Here is a 27,553-nt window from a genome sequence, read left to right on the forward strand (position 1 = left end):
TAAGTTGTTTAAATTCCTTCGCTTATATTTTCTATTAAACGATTCGGTCTGCTGGCACCGTATACAAAGTATGTTTTATATTTTATGAGCCCAAGATTATAATATACGTTTATACATTGTAAATCATGATTTGGAAGTGCTCCTCGTAACGTTCAAGGTCGTCTGCAGTGTTGTTTTCTCCTGCATCTTCAAGACAGACAGAGTGTAGTTATTTCATTTTTTTTTAATTTAGTGTCCATTTGTTTATTCGATACATTTTCTTCTAATGTCTTTACTCCTTTTTCGATCTCTCAACATATTTCCTGTAATTCTTCTTAGTACTCTCATATCTGCTGTTTCCAGTAGTCTATTTGTTGTGGCTGTATCGAATCATTTTCTGATGCATATGTCATTATTGGTCTTACACTGGCTTTATAAATTCTTGACTTCATCTCTATCTAGATTTTTGGTCTCGTTAACAATCAGTTTATATTAGTTTTCAGCAAAGCTAAGATATGCGGTGGAAACTATGGGCTACTGTAAAGATCCTCAGTATAAAGATGTAAAGCAAGTGCTGAGAAATTTTACATTCCGTCCTATAAACCGAACGACTAAGATTATGGAATGGGATTTAGTTATGGATCGTGACGTGGATAACACAACAGAAGTAAGTTATTTCTTTACAATTTGCTTATTGCATATTTCATATCCCATTGTTTTAGTCCAAATAATGAAGCTTAAAATAGGACAAAACCTCGCAATTTTTATAGAATTGATAGATTGGCTTGAAAATTTGAGAATAAGTAGTCGATAGTCCAAGGTACAAAATGTATATGATACCGAAAGCAACTTTTACCATAGGAGTGGTTGCCACCCCATCTCGGAAGTGGAACTTTTAATTATATTTTGACCACAAAAGTTGGTAAAAACAGTCATTCTAAGCAAAATCGTACTATACATTTTTTTTATAAAGTTAATAGTTTTCGACTTATTCGTTATCGAAATTGTTAGTTTTATATCGAAAAAATCAATGTTTTTAATAAGTTTTCTACTATTAACTCCAAAAGTTTTCGTTTTATCAAAACAACTATACTTAATAAAAATGTTCCTTTTGAAAAAACAAACAAAACCGTTTCTTTTAATTTTCTTTAAGACCAATAGTAATCGAGCTATACTTTATTATATGTTAGCTCTTCTTCATCAAATACTAAATATTGTAGTTTCAAAGTCAAAATACGGGAAAACTATGCATTTTTCGAGGATAACTTGTTGAAACTAATTTAAAGTAATTGATGGATTCGACCGTTACTTGATGGAAGTTCATTTTATCTCACAATAAAACACTGAAAAACGTTTGTTTTCTATACTTTCACAAAATTTATTACAACTATGTTATTACTACAGCTGTTTCGGCAAAGTGCCTTTCTCAAGTGATATATTTTACAATGTGTTTGTCTTTTTAAGTCTTTAACTGAAGAGGTTGAGGAGTGGGGAGCTGTTTGTCTCGAGTTGGTCATTCAGAATTATATCTGTATTTTTCAATTTATTAATTTCCATTGATTCTAAAAGTGATAGCTTAAGGCCTTTATTTTGAATATGTAGAATTTGAAACTCTTCATTGAAAGAATGATTATGATCTAGAAGGTGAAGTGCGTATGTAGAAGTGTCTGTTTTTCTATTGTTGAAAGCCCTTTTGTTTTCTGCTATCCGTTTGTCAAAAGTTCTGCCAGTTTGACCGATGTAAGTTTTCGGACAGTCACCACAAGTTAGTTTGTACACACCACTCTGTAGTTGCTTTCTCTTTCGGCTTTTATTGTTTTTAATATGTTTGCTTAAGTTGTTGTTAGTTCTGAAAGCTGGTGTTATTCCTTTCTTTTTTATGTATCTGGCTATTTTTGTTGTTATTTTGCCAGTATATGTGAGAGAGCAGAAGGTACTGGGTTTTTTCTGTGGTGGTGGATACACTAATTTCAAGGCTTTCTTATGGAGTTTTTGGTTTAAAATGTTGTTAACTGTTTGTTCGTTATAGCCATTGTTTACTGCTATTTGTCTAATGATAATAACTTCGAGACAGAACTAAATATAATTAGACAAATAGCAGTAAACAATGGCTATAACGAACAAACAGTTAACAACATTTTAAACCAAAAACTCCATAAGAAAGCCTTGAAATTAGTGTATCCACCACCACAGAAAAAACCCAGTACCTTCTGCTCTCTCACATATACTGGCAAAATAACAACAAAAATAGCCAGATACATAAAAAAGAAAGGAATAACACCAGCTTTCAGAACTAACAACAACTTAAGCAAACATATTAAAAACAATAAAAGCCGAAAGAGAAAGCAACTACAGAGTGGTGTGTACAAACTAACTTGTGGTGACTGTCCGAAAACTTACATCGGTCAAACTGGCAGAACTTTTGACAAACGGATAGCAGAACACAAAAGGGCTTTCAGCAATAGAAAAACAGACACTTCTACATACGCACTTCACCTTCTAGATCATAATCATTCTTTCAATGAAGAGTTTCAAATTCTACATATTCAAAATAAAGGCCTTAAGCTATCACTTTTAGAATCAATGGAAATTAATACATTGAAAAATACAGATATAATTCTGAATGACCACCTCGAGACAAACAGCTCCCCACTCCTCAACCTCTTCAGTTAACCTTCGGAGTACGAAGACTGGGTCAAGCGTGACCCGAAATTCACTTATTTCTTAATATTTTATGAAATAATTTTTTTACAAATCCGATTGACCGTAAGTTCTCCTTATATGTTTCAGTCTATTTTTTCGTATATAATTCGTGAACATGCAAATTACAGTTTTTCCTCTACGTAACATCTATGATGCCGGGTCAGTCCTGACCCGGTCTTCGGATTTCGAAAAATATTTTTAATATTTTTGTAGGTACACGTAAATCGCAGCCGTCTCTGTTTACGAGTATACGTATTCAAATATATGGCCGGAGCGAATTTACCTATGCCCGTTTTCTGTAAGGTATTAAAATCTGGCCGCCGCACAGTGGTCGAAAATTCAAATTTAGGAGGACTTGTTGAATTCGGTATGTTATCTTTTTTAAGGCAATTTATTAAGAACAAGTAATGGTCACAAATTGTTAAGATAGCATCACGAAAATAGTTAATATTAATGTCGTTCAATTATACAGGGTGTTTCATAATTATTGTTATATTTAGCCGGCTGCAATAAGGGTAATTTACAATAAAAAGCAACTTGTTCTTTATTTTTCTTAGGAACTTTTTTTCAGTAATCACTTAAAACAAATCACAGAATTCTAACAAAAATAAATAAAATACAATTATTAAAAAACCCAAAGTATGTAATAGCGAATTATAAACAAATTTAAAATAGTTTACCAAGCGTGCATATCTAGAGTCAAAAAAAAAAAATAAAATTATTAATAAAAATTTACATTACTCAAAAACTGTAGCATGAAGTATCCGAATCTTCTTCTTTTCTGACATTGAAGGTGATTGAGGGCTAATTTCTGGTGCACGAAGTAAGCCCAAAACTTCTTAAGATAGATGATTTACTTTTCTTTTAGGCAATGGTCTTAAATGTGAAATAACCATATTTGAAGATAATAATAACGCATGAAGAAGGTCTTCTATATTGTCTTTTCTTCCGATCTTGCGCGTGTTATGTTGTCGATAATAAGGCACTCCTCGTCACGAAGAAGCTTTAGAAGAAATAAGATATATGCTCGACATAATAGGAAGTAAAAGAGTATCAATTACGTCAGTTCCATGTATTAATATTTTATGGACACTAGCTGGCATCTTATACCATTCGTATAATTTCACAATATATTCGGCAGTTTTCAGAGTACATTCTCTAAAATTTTCGCTATTTAATTGATAACCACATGATATGGCTTGTAAAATTGTTACAAATCTCCTAATTAAAGTTTCGTCTACATTTGTAATTTGAGCGGATTTCTCAGGGTCTTTAAAGAATTTTCTGGCAGTGTTACCATCATTGGTATTACCACTATCCTGCTTAATTGTATCTATGAGAAGTCCAGTTTCTTGCCGAAATTTTGATTTTATTTCTTTTTTTTTTGCTTCACAAATGGCTTTATTTTGAACACCTCTAACCCGCCATGTTTTTCTATCTAGTCGGTAAGCAATATGCAAAATGCATTCAAAGAATCTAATATGTGCATGTAGCGTCGACAGACCATACTGAAAAGTAGAGAAATTGCAAGGTTTTTTTAAAACTGCCCTTAAATTGTTCATATCTTTTGGTTTAGTTTTGCAAATATAGCAACTCTGTGTGGAAGGATTTTCTGCTAGAGCATTGGCCACTTTTCCATCCAACATAGTTTTTAATAACGTATGCTGGACAGTAACAATTTCTTCTCGAACATTTACAATTGTTGGTAAGAGCGAAGCTATTTGTTCCTCGACATAATTATTTTCTCGCATTATTATATCATGTGTATCTTATCTATTATTATTATCTATTCCATGATTTACATAGTCAAGCATATTTTTCCTTGAAGCAACTGTAGTTGCCCGAGATAACAAAGAATTATCTAAAAGAAGTTCGAATAAATTCAACCTCGTCACGTCTCAGTGAATACCTGAAACACACAAAAAAATTATTAAACAACTTCCGATGCACTCCGACCCTACAGATTTTGTGTATAAAAAGATAAATGATGAATCAACAATATAATTAAAAATTAGAATAAAACTAAATAAACTTTTTTTCTTTTGACTATCAAATTTCAACAATTAAAAAGATAACTATTGTTTTTCTCTGCTTCTAATAAATCCAATTTTACTATGAATAAAATACTTTTATATACAAGCATCACAAATAATACTAACCTGAAGAACCAGCAGACATGATAAAATAAAAAAAAATAATTTAAAAACACTCTTTAACACTTTTAACAACTTGAGAACACAACGTTCGCAAACGACGATAAAGCGTAACTGAACAAAACTTGTACTTGCAGTACCCTTGCGACTACTAGACCTTGAGAAGGTTCCTAGGAAATAGATAAATTATTCGGAACCGACTAAGGTACGCATTTTACTTTTCAATTATAATCATTAATAGATGTTTCTCAGAAGTTGGGTTTTTGTTAGATGTCCTCCTAAATTTGAATTTTTGACCACTGTGCGCCGGAGCGAACTAGTATATACCCATGGGAAACGATCTTAAAAAATTTAAATACAATAATTTAGGATTATAATGGTTATGTTTGTTTGTTTTTTGTTGAATTAAAGATACTGTTTATTAATACTGACTATTTAAAACATCCTTATAAATAAAATGAGAATGGGTCACGCTTGACCCATCTTCGTAATCTAAGTAAGTCAAATAATCTCCGTACTCCGAAGGTTAAAGACTTAAAAAGACAAACACATTGTAAAATATATCACTTGAGAAAGGCACTTTGCCGAAACAGCTGTAGTAATAACATAGTTGTAATGAATTTTGTGGAAGTATAGAAAACAAACGTTTTTCAGTGTTTTATTGTGAGATAATTTAAAGTATTTAAAAATATCTATCTTCAGAAGTAAAAAAAGTCTCTAGCTCAAAAATTAAGTGACTTATAATGAAAATAATCTCAGTCCCTATTTTTTCAGCGAAATAATGATTGGAAGCAACCTCCTAATCACCACCCTAATTAAAATTAGTCATTGACCTCATTTGGTCTTCTTTATTAATGTCTTATTAATAGGTTCTAGAAGGCTTAGAATGATTAATTAAAAAAAAATGACTTAAAATCGAATAACGAATTTTTGTAGTTTGGAAAAAATGGCATTTTTTTCAGAATAGATAGATTAGCATCAGAGATACGAAAAAATGTTCAAATATGAAATTGTAGCTTATTTAATTTCCAAGAAAGTGGTTTGTAAAAATTTTTTCTACATCAAAAATTGAGAGAGCTATTGACAATTAAATCTTGTAATAACATGCAAAAACCACTTTTACCAACCCTTTCAAAATCACTTCTCTTGCGACTGAGGATACTAAAAATATTTAATATTAATATCCTTATAGGTCTTATAAAAACCTACAAAATTCTTTTTTAACAAACTGTTTAAGATAAAAAATAAAAAAGTTACGGTTAAAAAATCAATACATTTTTTTGAAAAAAAGGGGAGAACTCCAATTGGAAGCATAATAATGTAAGTTAGCGGTGTTTTTAATCATTTGACTTATCCTTTCTTCTTTATTTATGTATTATTAATAGATTCTAGAAGTTTGACTGGCTTAAAATGATTAGTTGTAGGTTTTAAGCTCCCAATTAATTTATTTAATTCAGTTTTAATTTAATTAATTTAATTCCCAAGAACTTGGTTTGAAAAAAATTTTCTACGGCAAAAATTTAATGAATCGTAATAATGAGTATATCGAAAAACATTGATTTTTTCGATATAAAACTATCACTTACGATAGCAAATAAGTCGAAAGCTATTAATTTTATCAAAAAAATGTATAGGACATTTTTTGCTTAGAATGCATGTTTTTATCAACTTTTGTGGTCAAAATATAATAAAAAAAATTCACCCCCGAGATGCGGTGGCAACCACCCCCATGGTAAAAGCGTCTTTCGGCATCATGTAGATTTTAATCTTTGATTTTGATTCACTACTTATTCTCAAATTTTCAAGCAAATCGATCTATTCTGTAAAAATTGCGAGGTGAAAAGCTTCGGTTCCTGGACTATTTCTCTAGTACTAAAACCTGCAAATATTTAGAGTCGGAAAAATGAAAGAATACCCATGCGTCATCGATGATATGCATACGAATCAAATCAAAAATTTCTAGTCAAAACAAAGTCTAAACTAAGTTAATACTGAAAATAAACGGATGTGACTACTACCCCACCGTACAATTTTTCGCTACGTAAGAATGTGTCAAAAAATTTTTGTGATGTTATTCTTTTTCTGATAATATATATTTATTGGTGATAAATGTTACTATTACTACCGTTATTAAATATTTGATATAGATTAATTATACAAAAATAATGAGTATGCAAATATAGTATTATGAATTTCCCCATGTTAAAGTTGCCAGTGGACGTAAATAGTAACAGGAATTTAAAAAATATCGTTTATGTCAGCTGCATTAAGTGATTAAAATGAAAGTAAACTTAATGAATTTAGATCATTAGGTGTGCAGATCATTTTCCAGACATTATCTGCAAATAAATGTACATTCGTAAAAATCTACTAATTTGTAATTTCATACACTATGATTGAAAAGTCAGAGTAATATGTATACGTTTGGCGAACTCTAGACAGAAGTTAACCATATTGACAGATGATTACTTACAAATTTTATTGACGTATTTTAATTAAATAAATACTTACTAAACCAAAAGTACAATATAATATCCAAATAGCTCTTAAAAGAACTGAATTTATTCAAGTAAACAAGACTGATTCACGGTTCTTAGACATTACTACGGTTGCCTAAATCGACTAACCAATGAACATTAAGGGTGAGATTACGTCACGAGAGCTTACTGTCATTTGAATCGTAATATGATTTTTTCGAATCCTGAGAAAACCAAGTATTTTAGAAAAATTTAAACGCAGGATGCAAGATTACATTATTACCGAGGGCGGAAAGCCACTTAGAATAAACAAGCAGATTCTATTGAATGAAATATTTGAAATTAAACATCACACTTCTCTTTTATTTTCAGCCCTGTAACTTATTAAAATAAACATTATAGAAGTTTTCAGGGACTTTCAGCCCTCGGTAATAATGTAGTCTCTCATTCTGAGTTTAAATTTTTCAAAAATATTTATTAGTTTTCTCAGGATTCGAAAAAAATGAATACAATTAAAACACATTGAGAATTTTGACATGCGTCAAAGTTTTGCATTAACTCAATGTAAAATTCTGAACTGTTGAATTCCAGCTTCCCTAATAATTATTTTACATCAAAAGACATTAGAAACTATTTGAAGAGGATTGAAATCTGTATTGGAAATAACTGTTAAAATTGGTCTACGTAATTAAACATATTCCAAAATTTTGTAAAAATGTAATACATTTTAGTTTTCAGCCCAAACTTAGGCCACACACAATGCAATAATGTTCACATTTTTGAACTGTCAATATTTTTATTTTATCATCTATTGTTTAAAAAACAATACAGTTTATAAGATACCCTCAGTTGCGGAGAAAGGATTAATAATAAAGATTTTTTTATTCAGTCAATGGTGTGAGCACTGTCAGTTAAATAGTAACGTGTGGACTTACTTTTACACGCATACCTATTGTGGCAAATGTATCATATTTTTCAAAATTGTGGAATGCATTTAAATCGTAGAACAATAATTTTAACTTTTGATTTTAATACAGATTTTAATTCTCTACAAGTATTCTCTCATGACTTTTGATGTAGAATAATTAGGGAAGCAGGAATTCAACAATTCAGAACTTTACATTGAGTTTCCTATGGCCCTTTTTACGATTCGCCACCCGGTATAAGATAAAATGTGTACTATTTGTCTTATTATTTCATAATAACACAAATAATACACATATATACACAATAACACACATTCAATGATCGAAAATAATTTAAAAATATGGGAATGTAAACTCTGTGTAAAGTGACGTAAAGTCAAAAATATAAGTCTCCCCACCACCGTCGGACAAGACAACCGTAATAAAGTCTAATAACCGTGAGACTGATTATTAAAATTTATAAACTCTACCGAACCTAACCCAGTTTCACTGTCAAAATGACAGACATGGAATCAGTCAGATTATAGTTGATCAGCACGATTACTGAAATGTTATGTGTGGTCTATCCTATTGTATGGTTGTGAGACATGAACGTTAAAAACCACAATGCTAAACAAATTAGAAGCATTCGAATTGTGGTGTTGTCGACGAATCCTAAAGATATCGTGGGTTTCGCACACTTCCAATGAAGATGTTCTTCAAATGCTGAATTCAGAACGTCTGCTCATAAGCATCATAAAGAGGAGAAAAACAGAATACTTCGGCCATATAATTAGAGGACCTAAATAACATCTGCTTCGCCTTATAATACAAGGAAAAGTGGAGGAAAATAGATGGATTGGTCGAAAGAAACTTTCATCGCTGCGTAATATTAGACAATGGTGTGGCTGCACAGTAGAAGAATTATTTCGCGCAGCAGCCGATAGAGAGAGATTTCAAGAAATTGTAAACATGATGACGGCCAACGTCTGAATACAGACACGGCACCTAAAGAAGAAGAAGAAGCACGATTACTCGAATAGTAGTTTATACAATCATTATCTCTACTCATGTTGAATGTTTTTCTAAGAATGACATTAGAAGTACAGAAATAGTCAAGTGTGATTTTAAATTTCCTACTAAATTAATATAACTCCGTTGAACAATTGTATCGCCGTCTCACTCTGTCAATTATAAATATGTAACTGCGTATGTCTTGGATAACGTTTTTTCTTTGTAGACAACACTTAATAATCTATCTCTCTCGTTTGTTATTTATAGAAAAAGGCAGCAAATCCAAAATATGTGCTTGATATGATCGTTCATGGGTATTCTTTCATTTTTCCGACAGTTTCTGATAATGTTCAATTCCATTCATTAACATTATTTCTGCTTGACATTTTCTTCTTATATCTTGAGTAACTGAAGCTATTTTCTTGTGGCATTTTTATAATCAAGTATATTCAAATGGGAAATAAGCCACAATTTTACCTAAAAATGATTTTATTAACGTTTCGACGCCCAAGTCGCGTGTCGTTGTCAAAATACAAAATAATACTAAATAAACAAAAATGTTGTTGCTTAGTAAAAAATTCTTCTAATAATTTATTTAATCTGACTAATTTATATCGGCAATTCAGACACGTATTATACATTTTAAAGTAGACGACTTTAAAATGATATTGCCAATATTGATGAGTTGCGTTCCTGGGACGACTTTATTAAAAGATAGTTCATTCGATTACATGAAATCAATCCCAACTCAAGAATATCAGTTATCAAAATAATTCCTTAAAGACAGATCATATGCTATGATTTTTTGTGGCGGATATTCTTGAGTTGGGATTGATTTCATGTAATCGAATGAACTATCTTTTAATAAAGTCGTCCCAGGAACGCAACTCATCAATATTGGCAATATCATTTTAAAGTCGTCTACTTTAAAATGTATAATACGTGTGTGAATTGCCGATATAAATGAGTCAGATTAAATAAATTATTAGAAGAATTTTTTACTAAGCAACAACATTTTTGTTTATTTAGTATTATTTTGTATTTTGACAACGACACCCGACTTGGGCGTCGAAACGTTAATAAAATCATTTTTAGGTAAAATTGTGGCTTATTTCCCATTTGAATATACTTGATCTTGTGTAACCTTTAATTATCCATGTATGTCTGCCCGCCCGCCTGTCAATGACCTGACCTACACATGTAAAGATTTATCGTACTGCTTATTGAACCTTAGGTCGTATCAAAAACAGTACTGCTTGCATTACTGCAATATTATCTACACACATTGCAATGTACTGTGCTGCAGCAGATCGAATTGTGGCATAATTGAAGAGTATTTGTGGTTACAGTAAATAGAACAGTGTTGATCATAAACGAGTGGTTATGTCTTAATGAATTTCAAAAAAAAGCTATTGGAAGAATTTAAAGAAAGAACTTTTTCATTATGTCTTTCGTCCCTTCTGGAAATAATTCCTTAAATTTGGCAAATAAGATATCATAGCCCGTGTCTCGTTTTATCTTATTTGCATAATCTTTTGATTTTGTACCCCCATTTGTTTTTTCTATTTAATTCAATAAACTCTTCCCAGGAAGTTTTTTGTTTAATGTCGATGACGATTAAATAACAATGTTTTTCTGCCTTTTTACGAACAACAAAAGTAGAAGACTTAAAAAAATCGTAACTACAGTATTCGCCAGCCTACACACGTTCCAACTTGCGTTCCAGAAATAGTTCAAATTACTGTAGCAGTTTTGACTAATAGAATAGCATCTGTAAAAATATTAGTACATTTGAACGTTGAGAGGTGACTTATATTTTTTTGCAGAAATTGCTTGAAAATAACTGATATAATATTATTTGAGCTATTCTCCTACTCAAAAAGGTCCGGAACATTGTTTAAATAATCAAAATGTCAAAAAATGAAGCAAAAATTCGATTTTTTTCTTCGTTTTTTGATTATAACTAGACTTAGGCAAATATGCAAATTGCATATTTTGCATATTATTTATAATAGATGCAAAAATATCCAATTTTGCATATTTTTATATAAATTTGCATAAAGTGCATATGATTTGAAATTTTGGTTGTATATATATTTTTATATTCATGTAACAAATAGCTTGGAAATCTAAATATTTAATTTTGTTTTATAATCTCTTGGTATTCAAATTTTTGTTATCGGAACTAATACAAGATAGCGGCTTATACATAATTTTGTCACGTTTTGTCCTTGATACAAGGGTTCCAAAATCTGTCAGTTTATATCACTAGGTAAAAATTTTTTGTTTGACGGTCCTTTTCACTTTTGTTGTAGAATAAGCCGCGAACACCTGTGTTCAGTGTCGTTCATAAAATCAAACTCTAGTTTCGTTCAGACTATTACCCAATTAGATTCCTCCAAATTATCATTGTTAGACAGTTTATTTTTAATAAAAGAATTTGAATCATTTTGTCAAAATATTAAAAGTAGTACATATTGGAAAGAAAACTTTCCAAACATTTCCCAACAACCATGGAAAAACAGGGGTTACCAGGTTATTTCTAAAGTGGTTCAAGTAATAGCTTGGACATTTTCTGAACCACTTAATTTAGAGCCAACTATTATGGTGAATTTGAGAAATGCCCGTTACATCAGTTGATGTCGAAAGAAGTTTTTCTATGTACTCAGAGAGAAGTCGTATGTTTCTGTTAAAAAAAAAACAGCATTTGATAATTTTGTTGTTACCTCAATTCCAAATAATATTATTTATTTATTAAAATACTTAAATATTTAATTAACATAAGTTTAGTTTAAAAAATACGCAGAGGAAATAATAGGCGACTACCAAAGCGGATTCAGACCGGGAAGGTCGACTATAGACCAGATCTTCGTCCTACGCCAGGTGTTGGAAAAAAACTGGGAATTCAACCGCGATGTACACCAAATCTTCGTGAACTTCAAACAAGCTTACGATTCTGTTAGCAGAGAAGCATTGTGGGAGACTATGGTAGAAATGGGAGTACCTGGAAAACTGGTACGATTAGCAAAGGTGAGCACGGAGAACGCTTCCGCACGAATCAGAGTTGGCAGCAACACGTCGGAGGAATTCCTCATTGACACCGGACTTAGAAAAGGAGATCCTCTCGCCCCCCTGCTGTTTAACTTCGCACTGGAACATGCAGTAAGGAAAGCTCAGCCACAACTGACAAACGGATTTGCCGCCCAAGGATCAAAAATACTATTAGCCTTTGCGGATGACGTGGACACAATTGCACAATCCACCAGAGATGCAAAAGAAGTTTTCACCCTATTCGAGAACGGAGCCAAGGAAGTTGGTCTTAAGGTCAACGAGGACAAGACCAAGTACATGGTGGTTACGAAGAACCCAAGACCAAGGGTTAGACAAAACGTAACAATTAATGAATACAATTTTGAAGTCGTCAAAGAATTTAAGTACTTGGGAGCGATCATAACATCTGAAAATAACTATGAAAAGGACGTGGCAGCCAGGATTATTGTAGGAAACAGGGCATATTACTCGTTAAGGACCCTACTTAAATCAAAAATACTCTCAAGACCAGCAAAAATAAGAGTATATAAGACAATAATTCGTCCCACAATAACGTATGGAAGAGAAACCTGGACTCTGAATCAGCGGGAAATAACAAAATTATTGGTACTTGAAAGAAATATACTGCGGACTATCTATGGGCCTTGCAGAGAAGAGACAACAGGAGAGTGAAGAAGAAGACACAATGATGAACTCCAGACAATATACGGAGATGAAAACATAGTACGCTACATTAAATCATACAGAATACGATGGGCGGGTCACGTACTAAGATCAAGTGACGAAAGACTTCTAAACACCACATTCTGGGAAAGGCCCGATGGAAAAAGGTCAGTTGGTCGCCCAAGAAAGAGATGGAAGGACGCAGTAGCCAGCGATCTACGCAAAACGGGAGTACAGCAATGGGAAATAGCTGCTCAGGACCGACAACAATGGAGAGAAATAGTAAACGCGGCCAAGACTCACATAGAGTTACAGAGCCAAAAGATGATGATGATGATGATTAGTTTAAAAAATACGTATACGTGTTAATTAACACAACATGTGAAGATTTTTTAATTATTTTTGTAAATTAAAAAATGTTGTAAATATTTTTTATTACATGCATATTTTCTAGATAAACTTGCATATTTTTGGGTAAACTACTGCATATTTATGCGCATATTTCATACTTTTTTATTGGCATTGCCTATGTCTAATTATAACGATGAAAGTATTCATTTATGAGAAAAGTTGTACCAACATAAAAGTTGCGCAATTAAATTTCCTACAATACAGAATTCGTTAAAAATTTTAAAAATTATCATCCTTGTTTTATAATAGCAATAATTGCGAAAAAACGATAAAAAAAAACAAGTATTCGCATTTTACGTTTTCCAACCATTTATTTTACACTCAGGACCTTCATATTTTGCCAAGAAAAACTTTATGATAAAAAACAATACTGGTAATTTCATTAAGATCGGTTGGATAGATTTTGCAAAATAAATTTTGCAATCGAGCTTTCGCAAAAAAAAATTTATTTTTCAAAATCTTGCAGGACTGAGTATAAAGCAGACAGCAAGTTTAATGTTTTTTACATATAGAAGAATACCGTACCTTTCATTTGCAATTTGCAAAATTAAAATCGGTTAACAACTACGGCGTCAGGAATTTTTTTTAAATACACATTGTTTTTTGGTGCTACGCGCAGGAGAGCGGATAGTTTGCTCTGATTGGTCATTCCAATGGCCTTTGATAATGACTGACAAATTTTAATTTTTAGTACATTTCGATATAAATAAATTTGTTTATTGTAAAATAAAAACACATGCTCCGTTTGAAATAACACATTTTTTGGCAAAAACTTTCTTTGTTCATATATTTTAAGTTAGAGAATACAAGTTTACTAATTTTAAACATATATGCAACTGTTTAAACAATATTTCACATGTTTATTTTTGTAAATTACAATGTAAAATTAGTTTGATTTTTGTGGAAATAAAATATTAAAATACAACAAAATACAATGTAAAAAAATAATATATTAGATAAAGATTGGAAGAAATTTTGGAGGAAATCAACTTGTGTGAATTAAACACCGCTGTCCTGCGCGCAGCACAAAAAATTAATGTTTATTTAAAAAAATTCCTGACGCTGTTGTAGTTAATGGATTTTAATTTTAAAAATTGCACGTGAAAGGTACCGTATTCTTCTATAAGCAAAAAAAAATTTCAACTTGCTATCTGCTTTATTCTCAGTCCTGCAACATTTTGAAAAAATGAATTTTTTTGCGAAATCCATTGAACCGATATTAATGAAATTTATAGTATTGTTTTACTGTATAATATAGTTTTTGTGGGTAAAATATGAAGGTTGTAAGTGTAGCATATATGGTTGAAAAATGTAAAATGCAAATACTTGTTTTTTTATGTTTTTTTCGCAATTATTGCTATTTTGCAACAAGGCCGACAATTTTTAAAATTTGTAACCAATCCTATATTGCAGGAAATTTAATTACGCAAGTATTATATCAGTACAACTTTTCTCTAAAGTGAATACTTTGAAAGTTATAATCAAAAAACCAAGAAAATAATCGAATTTGTCCTTCATTTTTTTACATTTTGATGATTTAAACAATGTTCCGGACAATTTTAAGTAGGAGGATAACCCAATTATTATTATAAGAGTTAATTCCAAGAAATTTCTGCAAAAACCTATGAGTCACCTCTCAACGTCTATCTCAAAACAGATTTGCTCTGGACTATAATGTTCTACTATATTCTACTACATGCTAAAGCCTAGGATCTACGAAGTCTAATTTCTTGTCTCCTTAATTATTTGATTTACTAAAGTGTGAATGTTAAAATATTACGTCGTACATTTCAAATATTAATTTTCTTATATACAGATTTCATACTGTACTTCTTCAACATATTCATTACATATTATGTGTAAAAAATTCAAACAAGGAAAATTTGTTACAGGCTCGCATCGAAATGGAAAGATGGTCAGGGGGTAGATGGATAAAGATGACATTTTTGCCCTTCATACGTGATCCGTGTGTGATGTTGCAACAATATTTCTCAGAACCCTGGGTTACATTGATGAAAAAAATTCAAGTGGAGGATCCTTACAGTTGTCCTTGGAAAGCTGTAAGTATTATAGTATGCTCAAAAATGCATTTTCTGTAATGCTGATATATGCAAAGCAAGCATATTTTAAAATATACAAAACACTAATAACTGAAAAAATCGTTTAATCATGAGGTTGAAGTAATGGGAGTGGGAATGGAATTCTTACTTCTTAAGAAGACTTGGATGCCAGTTCGGTTGATTGTAGATATAGCTGCTAGTTTTCTCGGACTCAACATAGGGTTCAGGTGTCCCACTATAATTCTAAAACTTCAGTAGCTTCGTTAATTACGGACTCCTCAGTTTCTTGTTATTTATGACCTGCATTCCCAACCTCGTGAAGTTTTTTACTCTAAAACATACTTTCTACTGACATGGTTATCTTTCAATTATTCATCAAATTGCTGAGTTGTCATATTGGCACATTTATTGTTCATAAAATACAATGAAATCAAGTATAGCAGCGAGACAAGGTCATTGAGGGGGGAAACAAAAATCCAGGGTCAATGCTATGGGAATGAGGTTCCTGAGGAAAATAGCAAACAGAAAGGGGACAGACAAAATACGAAACGAAACAATCAGACAAAATCTAAAACTAGAACCAATCAATGAAAAAATAATAGAAGGACAACTTAGATGGTTCGGGCACGTGTGTAGAATGTCGAACGAGAGACCAACATAACGAGTGTTCAAAATACGAGTGCAGGGGAAAAACAAAACAGGAAGACCAAGAGTTATATGGATAGATGAAATCAAAAGAGAAGTCGAGAAGAAAGGATTAACATTGGAAAGTCCAAGAAACCCAAGAAACCCAAGTGCAAGAAACCCAAGGAAACACAAAATCGGAAAGCATGGAGACAACAATGCAAAACTCAATTCCATCAGACTTAAATCTAAAGGTAGAAAGGCTTAGGACTAAGTAAGTAAGTAAAATACAACAAAATGATCTTCCTTTCTAAAATGGATCATAGTAATAAAATATGGTAATAAATTCTCAAAGACAACAAACAATTGCTGACATTCACAAGATAAACCTTTACTTTCAAGTTCTTATACAGTACGTAAATCATACAGATGGACATAGGGAACATACATTGTATATATTTAGATACATAAATACATACATTGTATTATATTGAAATAATTGTGGCAACTGAGCTCTCTCGATGACAATATGGTTGTTAGCATTAAGGGGCATTAACCTCAAAATTGGCAACTCATTTCGACTGACACAAATAAACGTCAAAATATGACAATGTAGTAGCACAGAATATACAGCGTGTCTACTTAAGTTGGAAACATATGGGAAACTTTTTTATTATTAATTTTACCAAAAAAAGTTATTCTTTATAAAAAGTTCTGCATGCCCCAAAACCTAAGATTCAATCATCAGATATCAAATTTTCTCAATATTATACGAGGTATGTCAAAAAATATGAATTTCGGTCAAGGGTAAAGTACCTTTATTTCTCTCAATATCGAAAATTCTTGTGATAAAAAGTTATTTGGAATTAAAAACTGAGATGAAATATGCAACTACATGCTTCTAATTGAAAAAAAAATTTGTTTCTCAAATTTATGGATACCCAACATCGTTTTTAATTATTACAAATATGATAACTCGTTTATTATTCATTTTACGAAAAAAAGTTATTCTTCATAAAAAGCTCTGCATGGTCTAAAATCTAAGACACAACCATGATATATCAACTTTGATTAATTTTATACGAGGTGTCAAAAAATATGAAATTCGCTCAAGATTATAGTACCTTTATATTTCACAATATTTCAATTAGAAGGATGTAATTGCATATTGAAACATAGTTTTTAATTTTAAACACCTTTTTTAATAACTGTTTTCAATATTATGAAAAATAAAGGTACTTTACTCTTGAGAAAAATTCATATTTTTTGACATACCTCGTATAAAATTAATAAAATGTGATATCTGATGGTTGCACTTCGGTCTTAGGACATACAGAGCTTTTTATAAAGAATACCTTTTTTCGTAAAAGTAATAATAAAAGAGTTATCCTATGTGTAAAAAATAAAAACGAAGTTAGTATCAATAATTTTGAGAAAAATTTGGAAAATATTTTTTTCCAATTATAAGCATATAATTGCATATTTGATCTTAGTTTTTATTTCCAAACAACTTTTCATAATAAGAATTTTCGATACTGAGAGAAATAAAGGTACTTTACTCTTGAACGAAGTTCATATTTTTTGACATACCTCGTATAATGTTGACAAAATTTGATATCTGATGATTGAATCTTAGGTTTTAGAGCATGCAGAACTTTTTATAAAGAATAACTTTTTTTCGTAAAATGAATAACAAAAAAGTTTCCCATATGTTTCCAACTTAAGTAGACACGCTGTATAACCACACAGAAGCGAATCTGACTGTCGTTTCCATTGATTTTGTTGGGACCGAAATATTTGACCTTGTGCACCAGTTACAGAATAGAACTTGATGTTCTAAGGAATAGACAATTCCAAATTAGGTAATATTTTTGACAAGTTGTTATTAATTAAATATGAAATATAAAATTTAACTATAAAATGCAGGGTGTACCAAAAATACAGGTCATAAATTAAATCACATATTCTGGGACCAAAAATAGTTCGAATGAACCTAACTTACCTTAGTACAAATATGCACATAAAAAAGTTATAGCCCTTTGAAGTTACAAAATGAAAATCGATTTTTTCGAATATATCGAAAACTATTAGAGATTTTTTATTGAAAATGGATATGTGGCATTCTTATGGCAGGAGCATCTTAAAGAAAAATTATAGTGAAATTTGTGCTTCCCACAAAAATTTTATGGGGGTTTTGTTCCCTTAAACCCCCCCAAACTTTTCTGTACGTTCCAATTAAATTATTATTGTGGTACCATTAGTTCAATTCAATATTTTTAAAACTTTTTTGGCTCTAGTATTTTTTCGATAAGGCATTTTTTATCGAGTTGTGGCTTCTTTTTTAATATGTTTACATAAAAATTTTATGGGGGTTTTGTTCCTTTAAACCCCCCAAATGTTTGTGTACGCTTCAATTAAACTATTACTGTGATACCATTAGTTAAACAAAATGTTAAAAAAAAAAAAAAAATAAAAATGTGTGTACCATTTTTATATATTCGGCTGCAATACGAAGGAAAAACAATCTTACTTTTTAATTAGAATAAGGAGTGCAGCCAGTCCCTTTAACTGCAGTTTTCTGCTCTTATTGGAGCGTCATCAGAAGGAACGTAGGCACTGTTCTCCTTAATCCAATCAAATCGCATCGAAATGTTTTCCCAAATATTGCAGCCAAAATGATGGTAATGGGTGGCTAGCGCCATCTGGCCGTAAAATTTTTAAAACTTTTTTGCCTCTTTGTATTTTTTCGAGAAGGCAACTTTTATCGAGATATGGCTTCTTTTTTAATACGGTTCAAAATATACCTAAAAATGTAAATCATACATAAATTTTCATATTATTACAAAGTCTCCATAATCGTACTTATAGTCCTGTCGCCAGGGGGGGTACAACGGCCTCGTTAATTCAGATGGACTTACCCAAATTTTTTTTATGTATTTTGACCCGTAGAACACGAATTTTTTGGGTAACAGTTGATCCGGATGTCGATAAGATTGTTATAGACCAAGAACTTGAGGAATCAAATAACAGCGATTTTTGGCAAAACAAAACAATATTTTGTATTTTTTGGGTCATTTTAAGCAAAAAATATTTCTACAAGTTTTTTAGTAGGATGCACAGTTTTCGAGATAAACGCGGTTGAACTTTCAAAAAATCGAAAAACTGCAATTTTTAAACCCGAATAACTTTTGATTAAAAAATAAAATAGCAATTCTGCTTAGCGCCTTTGAAAGTTCAAGTCAAATTATGTCGGTTTTGATTATTTGCATTGCTAAAAATTTATTGTGTTATTGCTAAACAAAGCTACAAACAACTAGTGCGTGAGTGATGTTTCTATGATTTCTCATTTAAAATCGAACGAGTAGGTAGAATAGGTACTAGTGCAATCAAGACTATTTCTACGCTACATGCGTTAAAACGCATGTAAAAGCACGGGAAACCCTACGTGTTTATAGCTTTGTTAAACAATAAAAAAATAAATTTTTACCAATGCAAATAATCAAAACCGATATAATTTGACTTAAACTTTCAAATGCGGTAAGCAGACTTGCTATTTTATTTTTTAATCAAAAGTTATTCGGGTTCAAAAATTGCAATTTTTCGATTTTTTTAAAGTTCAACCGCGTTTATCTCGAAAACTGTGCATCCTACGAAAAAATTTGTAGAAATATTTTTTACTTAAAATGGCCCAAAAAATACAAAATATTGTTTTGTTTTGCCAAAAATCGCTGTTATTTGATTCCTCAAGTTCTTGGTCTATAACAATCTTATCGACATCCGGATCAACTGTTACCCAAAAAATTCGTGTTCTACGGGTCAAAATACATAAAAAAAACTTGAGTAAGTCCATCTGAATTAACGAGGCCGTTGTACCCCCCCTGGCGACAGGACTATTAACCATATACAAATATGTGGTGGATTTGACAAATATTCAAAATATCTCGATAAAAACTGAATTTTCGAAAAAGTACTAAGAGCCAAAAAAGTTTTAAAAATGTTGTGTCTAAGTAATGATACTACAATAATAATTTAATTGGAACGTACACAAAAGTTTGGGGGGTTTAAATGAACTAAACCCCCATAAAATTTTTATAGGGTGTCCAAATTTCACTATAATTTTTTGTTAAGATGCTACTGTCATAAAAATGCCATATGTCCATTTTCAATAAAAAATCTTTAATAGTTTTCGATATATTGGAAAAAATCGATTTTCATTTTGTAACTTCAAAGGGTTGTAACTTTTTTTATATGCACATTTGTACTAAGGTAAGTTAGGTTCAATCAAACTATTTTTGGTCCCAGAATGTGCGATTAAATTTATGACCTGTATTTTCGTTACACCCTGTATAATTAAAACATGAAATGAAACATAATATATAAAATTTAACTATAAACAACTGTCACGTCAGTCGCAAAAGTGAGGTTGCACCAGTTACGTTGACATATGAGCATGAAAATTATGTTACCGTTTTCGGCAAGAGTTTCGCTTCTGTATGGTTATTTATTCTGTGGTAATAGCTAAATATTTTTGGCCTAAGGGAGAATGGGAAAACTGTTTAGTTCTGAAATTAGTTTTTAAATAAAAAATATTTTAAAAATTAAAGTAAAATTATTAACTCATTAATCATAAACGTTGTTTTTTATTTATTTATCGACAGCCTTGCTTCAAAACTGACTCATTCTATTCATTCTCACAGCTCTATAGGGCTTTTCATTCACAGTCATTTGTTTCGAGCTTCTGCCATGTGTCACATAATATTAATATATCTACGTTATACGTTATTGGTATATAACAATGATACACACACACACACACCAAGGACGTATGGCGCAGATATATTAATATTATGTGACACATGACAGAAGCTCGAAACAAATGACAATCGATGAAAAGCCCTATTGAACCAAAAACTCGTACTCGAACAGAAGCTTTAACTAATACAGGTTAGCGTAGCTGCCACAATTCTCTCAATGTATATTCCCTATGTCCAGCTGAACGATTTACGTACTGTATAACCGTATCATATAATTTACTTAGTGTGATATATGTGACAAAAAAAAAACAAAATTAGGTGTACAGAGAAATATATTAAAATATAGACCATTGGTGCATTATTGATATTAAACCGAATTTTAAAATTTAAAGAGTAATATATTAGAATTGGTAGATCTTTAAAACAATATATTTTCAAAAATTTCGTAGTTTCTAATAATCCCTCTATTTTGTTTTCTTCCGGCCACCAAGACACTTTAATAATAGCTGCCAGAGAAGATTGGATTTTGTTAACATTCTTTTTCAATTTGTATTCGCAATATTTTTTTACGATTTAAACAGCTGTGTTTATAGGCCAGGAACCGAAGCTTTTCACCTCGCAATTTTTACAGAATGGATCGATTTGCTTGAAAATTTGAGAATAAGTATACCTCGTCCAATTTACTTACCGTTGCACGTCATCCGCGCCATAGCCTGTGACACGATACCAATACGAAATATCTAGGCGGTAGGTGTGTTCCCCTTTAGAATAATTTTGATTCTAAAAAAGAACACACTCACCGCCTAAATATTTCGAGTTGGTATCGTGTCACAGGCTATGGCGCGGATGACGTGCAACGGTAAGTAAATTGGACGAGGTATATTGGACAGTCCAAGGATTAAAATGTATATGATGCCGAAAGGCGCTTTTATTATGGGGGTGATTTAAACCCCATCTCGAGGGTGGAAATTTTTTATTATATTTTGACCGCAAAAGTTGATAAAAACTTTCATTCCAAGCAAAAAATGTTCTATAAATTTTTTTGATAAAATTAATAGTTTTCGATTTATTCGCTATCGAAAGTGATACTTTTGTATAGAAAAATCAATGTTTTTTGATAATATACTCATTTGCGATTCACTCAATTTTTGCCGTAAAAAATTTTTTTCAAACCAAGTTTTTGAGAATTAAATAACCTACAATTTTATATTGAAACATTTTTTTGTATCTCCGATGCTAATCTTTCTATTCTGAAGAAAACTGCATTTTTTTACCAAACTACAAAAAATCGTTATTGGCTTTTAACTCCCGTTTTTTTAAAACTAATCATTCTAAGCCAGTCAAACTTCTAGAATCTATTAATAGTACATAAATAAATAAGAATCAATAAGCCCAATGACTAAAAACACCGCTAACTTACATTATTATGCTTCTTATTGGATTTCTTCTTTTTTTTTTCAAAAAAATATATTGACTTTTTAACCGTAATTAGTTTTAATTTTTGTCGTAGAATAAATTTTTGCAAACCTTATTCATGGGAATTAAATAAGTTACAATTTCATATTTAAACATGTTTTCGAATCTCTGATGCTAATCTTGCCATTCTGAAGAAAATGCCATTTTTTTCCAAACTACAAAAATTCGTTATTCGCTTTTAACTCCATTTTTTTTAACTAATTATTCTAAGCCGGTAAAACTTTTAGAACCTATTAATAATACATAAATATAAATAAGACCGAATAAGGTCAATCACTAATTTTAAATAGGGTAGTGATTGGGAGGTTGCTTGCGATCACTTTTTCGCTGAAAAGTATAGGGACTGACATTCTTTTCATTATAAGTCACTTAATTTTTGAGCTAGAGACTTTTTTCATTTTGAAGATAGATATTTTTAAGTACTTTAAATTAGTTTGAACAAGTTGTCCTCGAAAAATGCATAGTTTTCCCGTCTTTTGACTTTGAAACTACAATATTTAGCATTTGAAGAAGAGGAGCCAAAATATAATAAAGTATAGCTCGATTACTATTGGTCTTAAAGAAAATTTAAACAAAACGGTTTTGTTTATTTTTTCAAAGGGTACATTTTTGGTAAGTAAAGTTCTTTTGATAAAACGAAAACGTTTGGAGCTATTAGCAGAAAACTTATGATAAACATTGGTTTTTTCGATATAAAACTAACACTTTGGATAGCGAATAAATCGAAAACTATCAATTTTATGAAAAAAATGTATGGAACGTTTTTTACTTAGAATGAACGTTTTTACCAACTTTTGCTATTAAAATATAATAAAAAATTTCCACCCCCGAGATGGGGTGGCAACCACCCCATGGTAAAAGCGCCTTTCGGCATTTTGATCCTTGGATTATCCACTACTTATTCTCAAATTTTCAAGCAAATCGATCCATTCTGTAAAAATTGTAAGGTTTTGTCCTATTTTAAGCTTCATTACTTGGACTATTACTTTAAAAATAGATATAAATTAGGTTTAAGTTATAATTGAGGCTATCAGAGCAACAATGGCCTAAGCCCAAAAACGAAGTTTTGAGATAAACGCAATCTTTGCATTCGTATTTCCAGTATGATTATGGGATGGCGCTACAAATTATGTAGCGCCATTTAGCCAAATATAGAGGTAGGTTGTGTAGGCCCTGTTAATCCGAAAATTTAATGTTGCTGCTTTTATTGATATATTAATCTTCTTCTTCAAGTGCCGTCTCCTAATCGGAGATGGGATATCATCATCACTATCTTTACTCTATCCACCGCTGCTCTAAAAAGTTCTGTAGAACTGCATCTAAACCAGTCCTTTAAATTCTTTAACCATGACACTCTCCTTCTTCCTATACTCCTTCCACCTCTTATCTTTCCCTGTATTATCAGTCTTAGCATTTCATATCGCGGTCCCCTCATGACGTGTCCCAGATATTGTAACTTTCTTATTTTAATTGTATTTATTATTTCGCATTCTTTACCCATTTCTCGCAATACTTTTGTGTTCGTTTTCTTCTGTGTCCATGCTATTCTAAGCATCCTTCTGTAACACCACATTTCAAATGAGCTTATTTATGTGTTCTTCCTTTAATGTCCAGCTTTCAAGTCCATATTGTGGTATCGAGAACACGTAGCATCTCAAAGCTCTTACTCTCAGTTCTAAGCTAAGGTCTTTGTTGTAGAGAACTGTTTTCATTTTTACAAACGCACTTCTTGCAATCTCTATCCTGGTCCTTATTTCTGTTGTTTAATCATTTTTCTCTGAAATCCAGGTTCCTAGGTATTTGTATTTATCAACATCGGTACATTTTCCAAATGTATGCTTGTTTGTATGTTTGTTTTCCTAGTTATTATCATGTATTTCGTCTTTTTTATATTTATTTTTAGACCATATTCTTCACAGAAATTGTTTGTTTTGTTTAGTAGTAGTTGGATTTGTTCAGCAGAGCTTGCCATAATCACGGTGTCATCTGTATATCTTATGTTGTTAATAGATCTTCCGTTAATTATTATTCCTTCACTTTAAGATAGCAATGCTTCTTCAAAAATGGCTTCACTATATGCATTAAAAAGTAATGGAGACATAATACAACCCTGCCGAACTCCTCTTCTGATTTCAATTTCTGGACTGGTTTCGTTATCTATTACAATTTGTGCTCTTCGATTCCAGTAAAGGTTTGTTATTATTCGTAAGTCCCTTTTGTCTATGTTTTTTGTCTTTAGAATTTGGACTAATTTTTTATGTCTTACTTTGTCAAAAGCTTTCTTAAAATCAATGTAACAAACACGCACATCCACATTCATGTCCATGCATCTTTGAGCTAACACATTAAAAGCAAATAACGCCTCTCTGGTTCCTAGTCCGTTTCTGAACCCAAACTGACTATCATCTATTCCTTCTTCTAGTTTTTTATTTATACGACCATGTATTATTTTCAAGAATAATTTGAGAATGTGACTTATTAATAATATTGTTCTGTATTCACTGCAATCTTTAGCGTTTGTATTTTTAGGGATAGCACAAAAGGTTGAGAGTAACCATTGTTTTGGTATGTTTCCTGTTTTGTACACTGTGTTAAACAAGTCTTTATGCAACTAGGGTTAAACTACAGATTCTCATAGTACTGCATTCATATTCCGTAATGACTTTTAAGTGGGCGGTATCCTTTCCTGTTAGTACATTCTTTCACGGTCTTTGCTGTAAATTTTAAAGAACCACTTGGACTAAAATGAAATTTGGCATACGCATGGCTAACATGTCGTGTTCACCCCATCTCGGGGGTGAAAAAATATATGTTCAAGATAAGTCCCGAAATGGATAAGCTGACTAATTTTAAGCAACTTTTGTTCTTTAGAATTTTTTCCGCAAATCAATAATTTTCGAGTTATTTGCAAGTGATTATGTTCATTTTTCAACAAAATAACCACGTTTTTAGACGGCTTTTCGCAAATAACTCAAAACGTAAGCATTTTGTCGAAAAAAATATTTTTAGCCAAACTATATCCTATAAAAAAGTGAAAAAAATGGTGTATATGTTACAGTTCAAGTTGATTCTCAGTTCGAGTTGACTTTTCCTAGTTCGAGTCAACTCCAACTGAAACCAGCAGTAACAACGTTTACTAGTTGAAGTTGACTCTTCCTAACTCTTGTTAGTAAAAGAAGATTATACAATTTATACGAGTATAATCTCACGTGCATTTTTGATGAGTGTGTGTCTCTTTGTTTTGACCGTTTTAACTATTTATTAGTTCAGGCTCTAACGTCGCGCGTTGTCCCCGTTAGGTAAATTATTCTGATTCGATTTTTTTTTGCACAAACTTACTCAAACAAATACATCCTTATAACAAATACACAGTGTCAGGCGGTACCGCGGTTGAGAAATTGTTTGTTTTGTTTAGTAGTAGTTGGAGTTGTTCAGCAGAGCTTGCCATAATCACGGTGTCATCTGCGTATTTTATGTTGTTAATAGATCTTCCGTTAATTATTATTCCTTCACTTTGAGATAGCAATACTTCTTCAAAAATGGCTTCACTATATGCATTAAAAAGTAATGGAGACATAATACATTCCTGCCGAACTCCTCTCCTGATTACAATTTCTGGACTGGTTTCGTTATCTATTACAATTTGTGCTCTTTGATTCCAGTAAAGGTTTGTTATTATTCGTAAGTCCCTTTGGTCTATTATTTTTTGTCTTTAGAATTTGGACTAATTTTTTATGTCTTACTTTGTCAAAAGCTTTCTAAAAATCAACATAACAAACATGCACATCCACATTCATGTCCATGCATCTTTGAGCTAACACATTAAAAGCAAATAACGCCTCTCTGGTTCCTAGTCCGTTTCTGAACCCAAACTGACTATCATCTATTCCTTCTTATAGTGTTTTATTTATACGACCATGTACTATTTTCAAGAATAATTTGAGAATGTGACTTATTAATGATATTGTTCTGTATTCACTGCAATCTTTAGCGTTTGTATTTTTAGGGATAGCACAAAAGGTTGAGAGTAACTATTGTTTTGGTATGTTTCCTGTTTTGTACACTCTGTCTACGATAATGCCTAAGGTTTCATCATTTATGCATTTTAAGCTGTCTACTGGGATTTGGTCTGGACCTACTGCTTTGCCATTTTTGCTGCTTTTTAATGCTGATTTAATTTCTTCTTTTAATATCTTTAAAACCGTATCATCTTCTACGTCGACTTCCATCTGCTATGTTCTATTGTCTTTGAACAATTCATTTATGTATTCTGTCCATCCCTTTAATTTTTCGTTAGTACTCAACACCAGTTTCCCATTTGTATCTTTTAGTATTCCCGGTTTTCTTTTTCTGTTGTTCTGAGTTAATTCTTCAATTTTTTTATGTGTGTTAAAATTATCATGTCTTTTCTGGTGTTCTTCTATTTTTGCGCATTGTTCTTTTAACCATTGTTTTTAGCCTGCTTAATTTTGGATTTTATTTGTTTATCCACATTTTTGTACATCTTTGTTTTTATGCTGACGTCTTTCTTCCATTAAATCTAAGATTTCCTCCGTCATCCATTGTTTCTTTTTGTATCTGGTTGGTGTAAGAATTTCTTTTTGACATTTATCTATTTCTTTCTTTATTAATAACCATTTTGCCTCTGTTTCAGTATTTCGCTTGATTTGTTCTGTAACATTCATTAAACGGTTATTAATTTCATCTGTCAGGCGTTGTTTTTTGAGTAGGCTTCTTAGTTTACTTGTATCGATTTTTACATCTGTTTTTCTGCGTTTTATTTTCATTTTGAGCCTAATTTTGGTCACTACTGGGTTGTGATTTGATCCTATGTCGGCACCTGGATAGGTTTTTGAAGATATAGTTGCGTTCTTGTGTCTTTGTCTAATTAATACATAATAGACTTGGTTTCTTACAACTCTCCCTTCTTGATTTGCTGGTGACTTCCAGGTATATAGTCTTCTCTTTGGCTTTTTAAACAATGTATTAGTTATGACAAATATTAATCTAAAAATTCTCAATTTGTGGCTTAGGCCACTGTTGCTCTGGGGGCCTCAATTTTATTTATGCAGTTTATTTAATTTTGTCTGTATTTTATTCATAGGGTAACTACTCCTTAAGAAATTTGGTATATAGTGACGCATATTGTGCGGAGAGTTTAATTCCAATGGTAGGAAAATACAGATTTCATGTGATTTACAGAGATATCAAAACCAAAACGATATATTGCTGTCTGGAAGGAATCACTTCACAAGAAATTTGTTAATTGAGGATTCATTTTGT

General features: G+C 31.5%; 1 protein-coding gene across 1 annotated transcript; it reads left to right on the forward strand.

Moving 5' to 3' along the window:
* Positions 1–247: 247 nt before the first annotated feature.
* LOC114324230 (uncharacterized) lies at positions 248–27,553 on the forward strand. Its single transcript, XM_028272018.2, has 3 exons — positions 248–646; positions 15,249–15,416; positions 27,375–27,553. The coding sequence occupies exons 1-3, from the start codon at positions 509–511 to the stop codon at positions 27,534–27,536; spliced, it is 468 nt and encodes a 155-aa protein (XP_028127819.1). The 5' UTR covers positions 248–508; the 3' UTR covers positions 27,537–27,553.

The sequence above is a fragment of the Diabrotica virgifera genome, chromosome 1 (assembly GCF_917563875.1).
Source record: "Diabrotica virgifera virgifera chromosome 1, PGI_DIABVI_V3a".
Lineage (NCBI taxonomy): Eukaryota > Metazoa > Arthropoda > Insecta > Coleoptera > Chrysomelidae > Diabrotica > Diabrotica virgifera.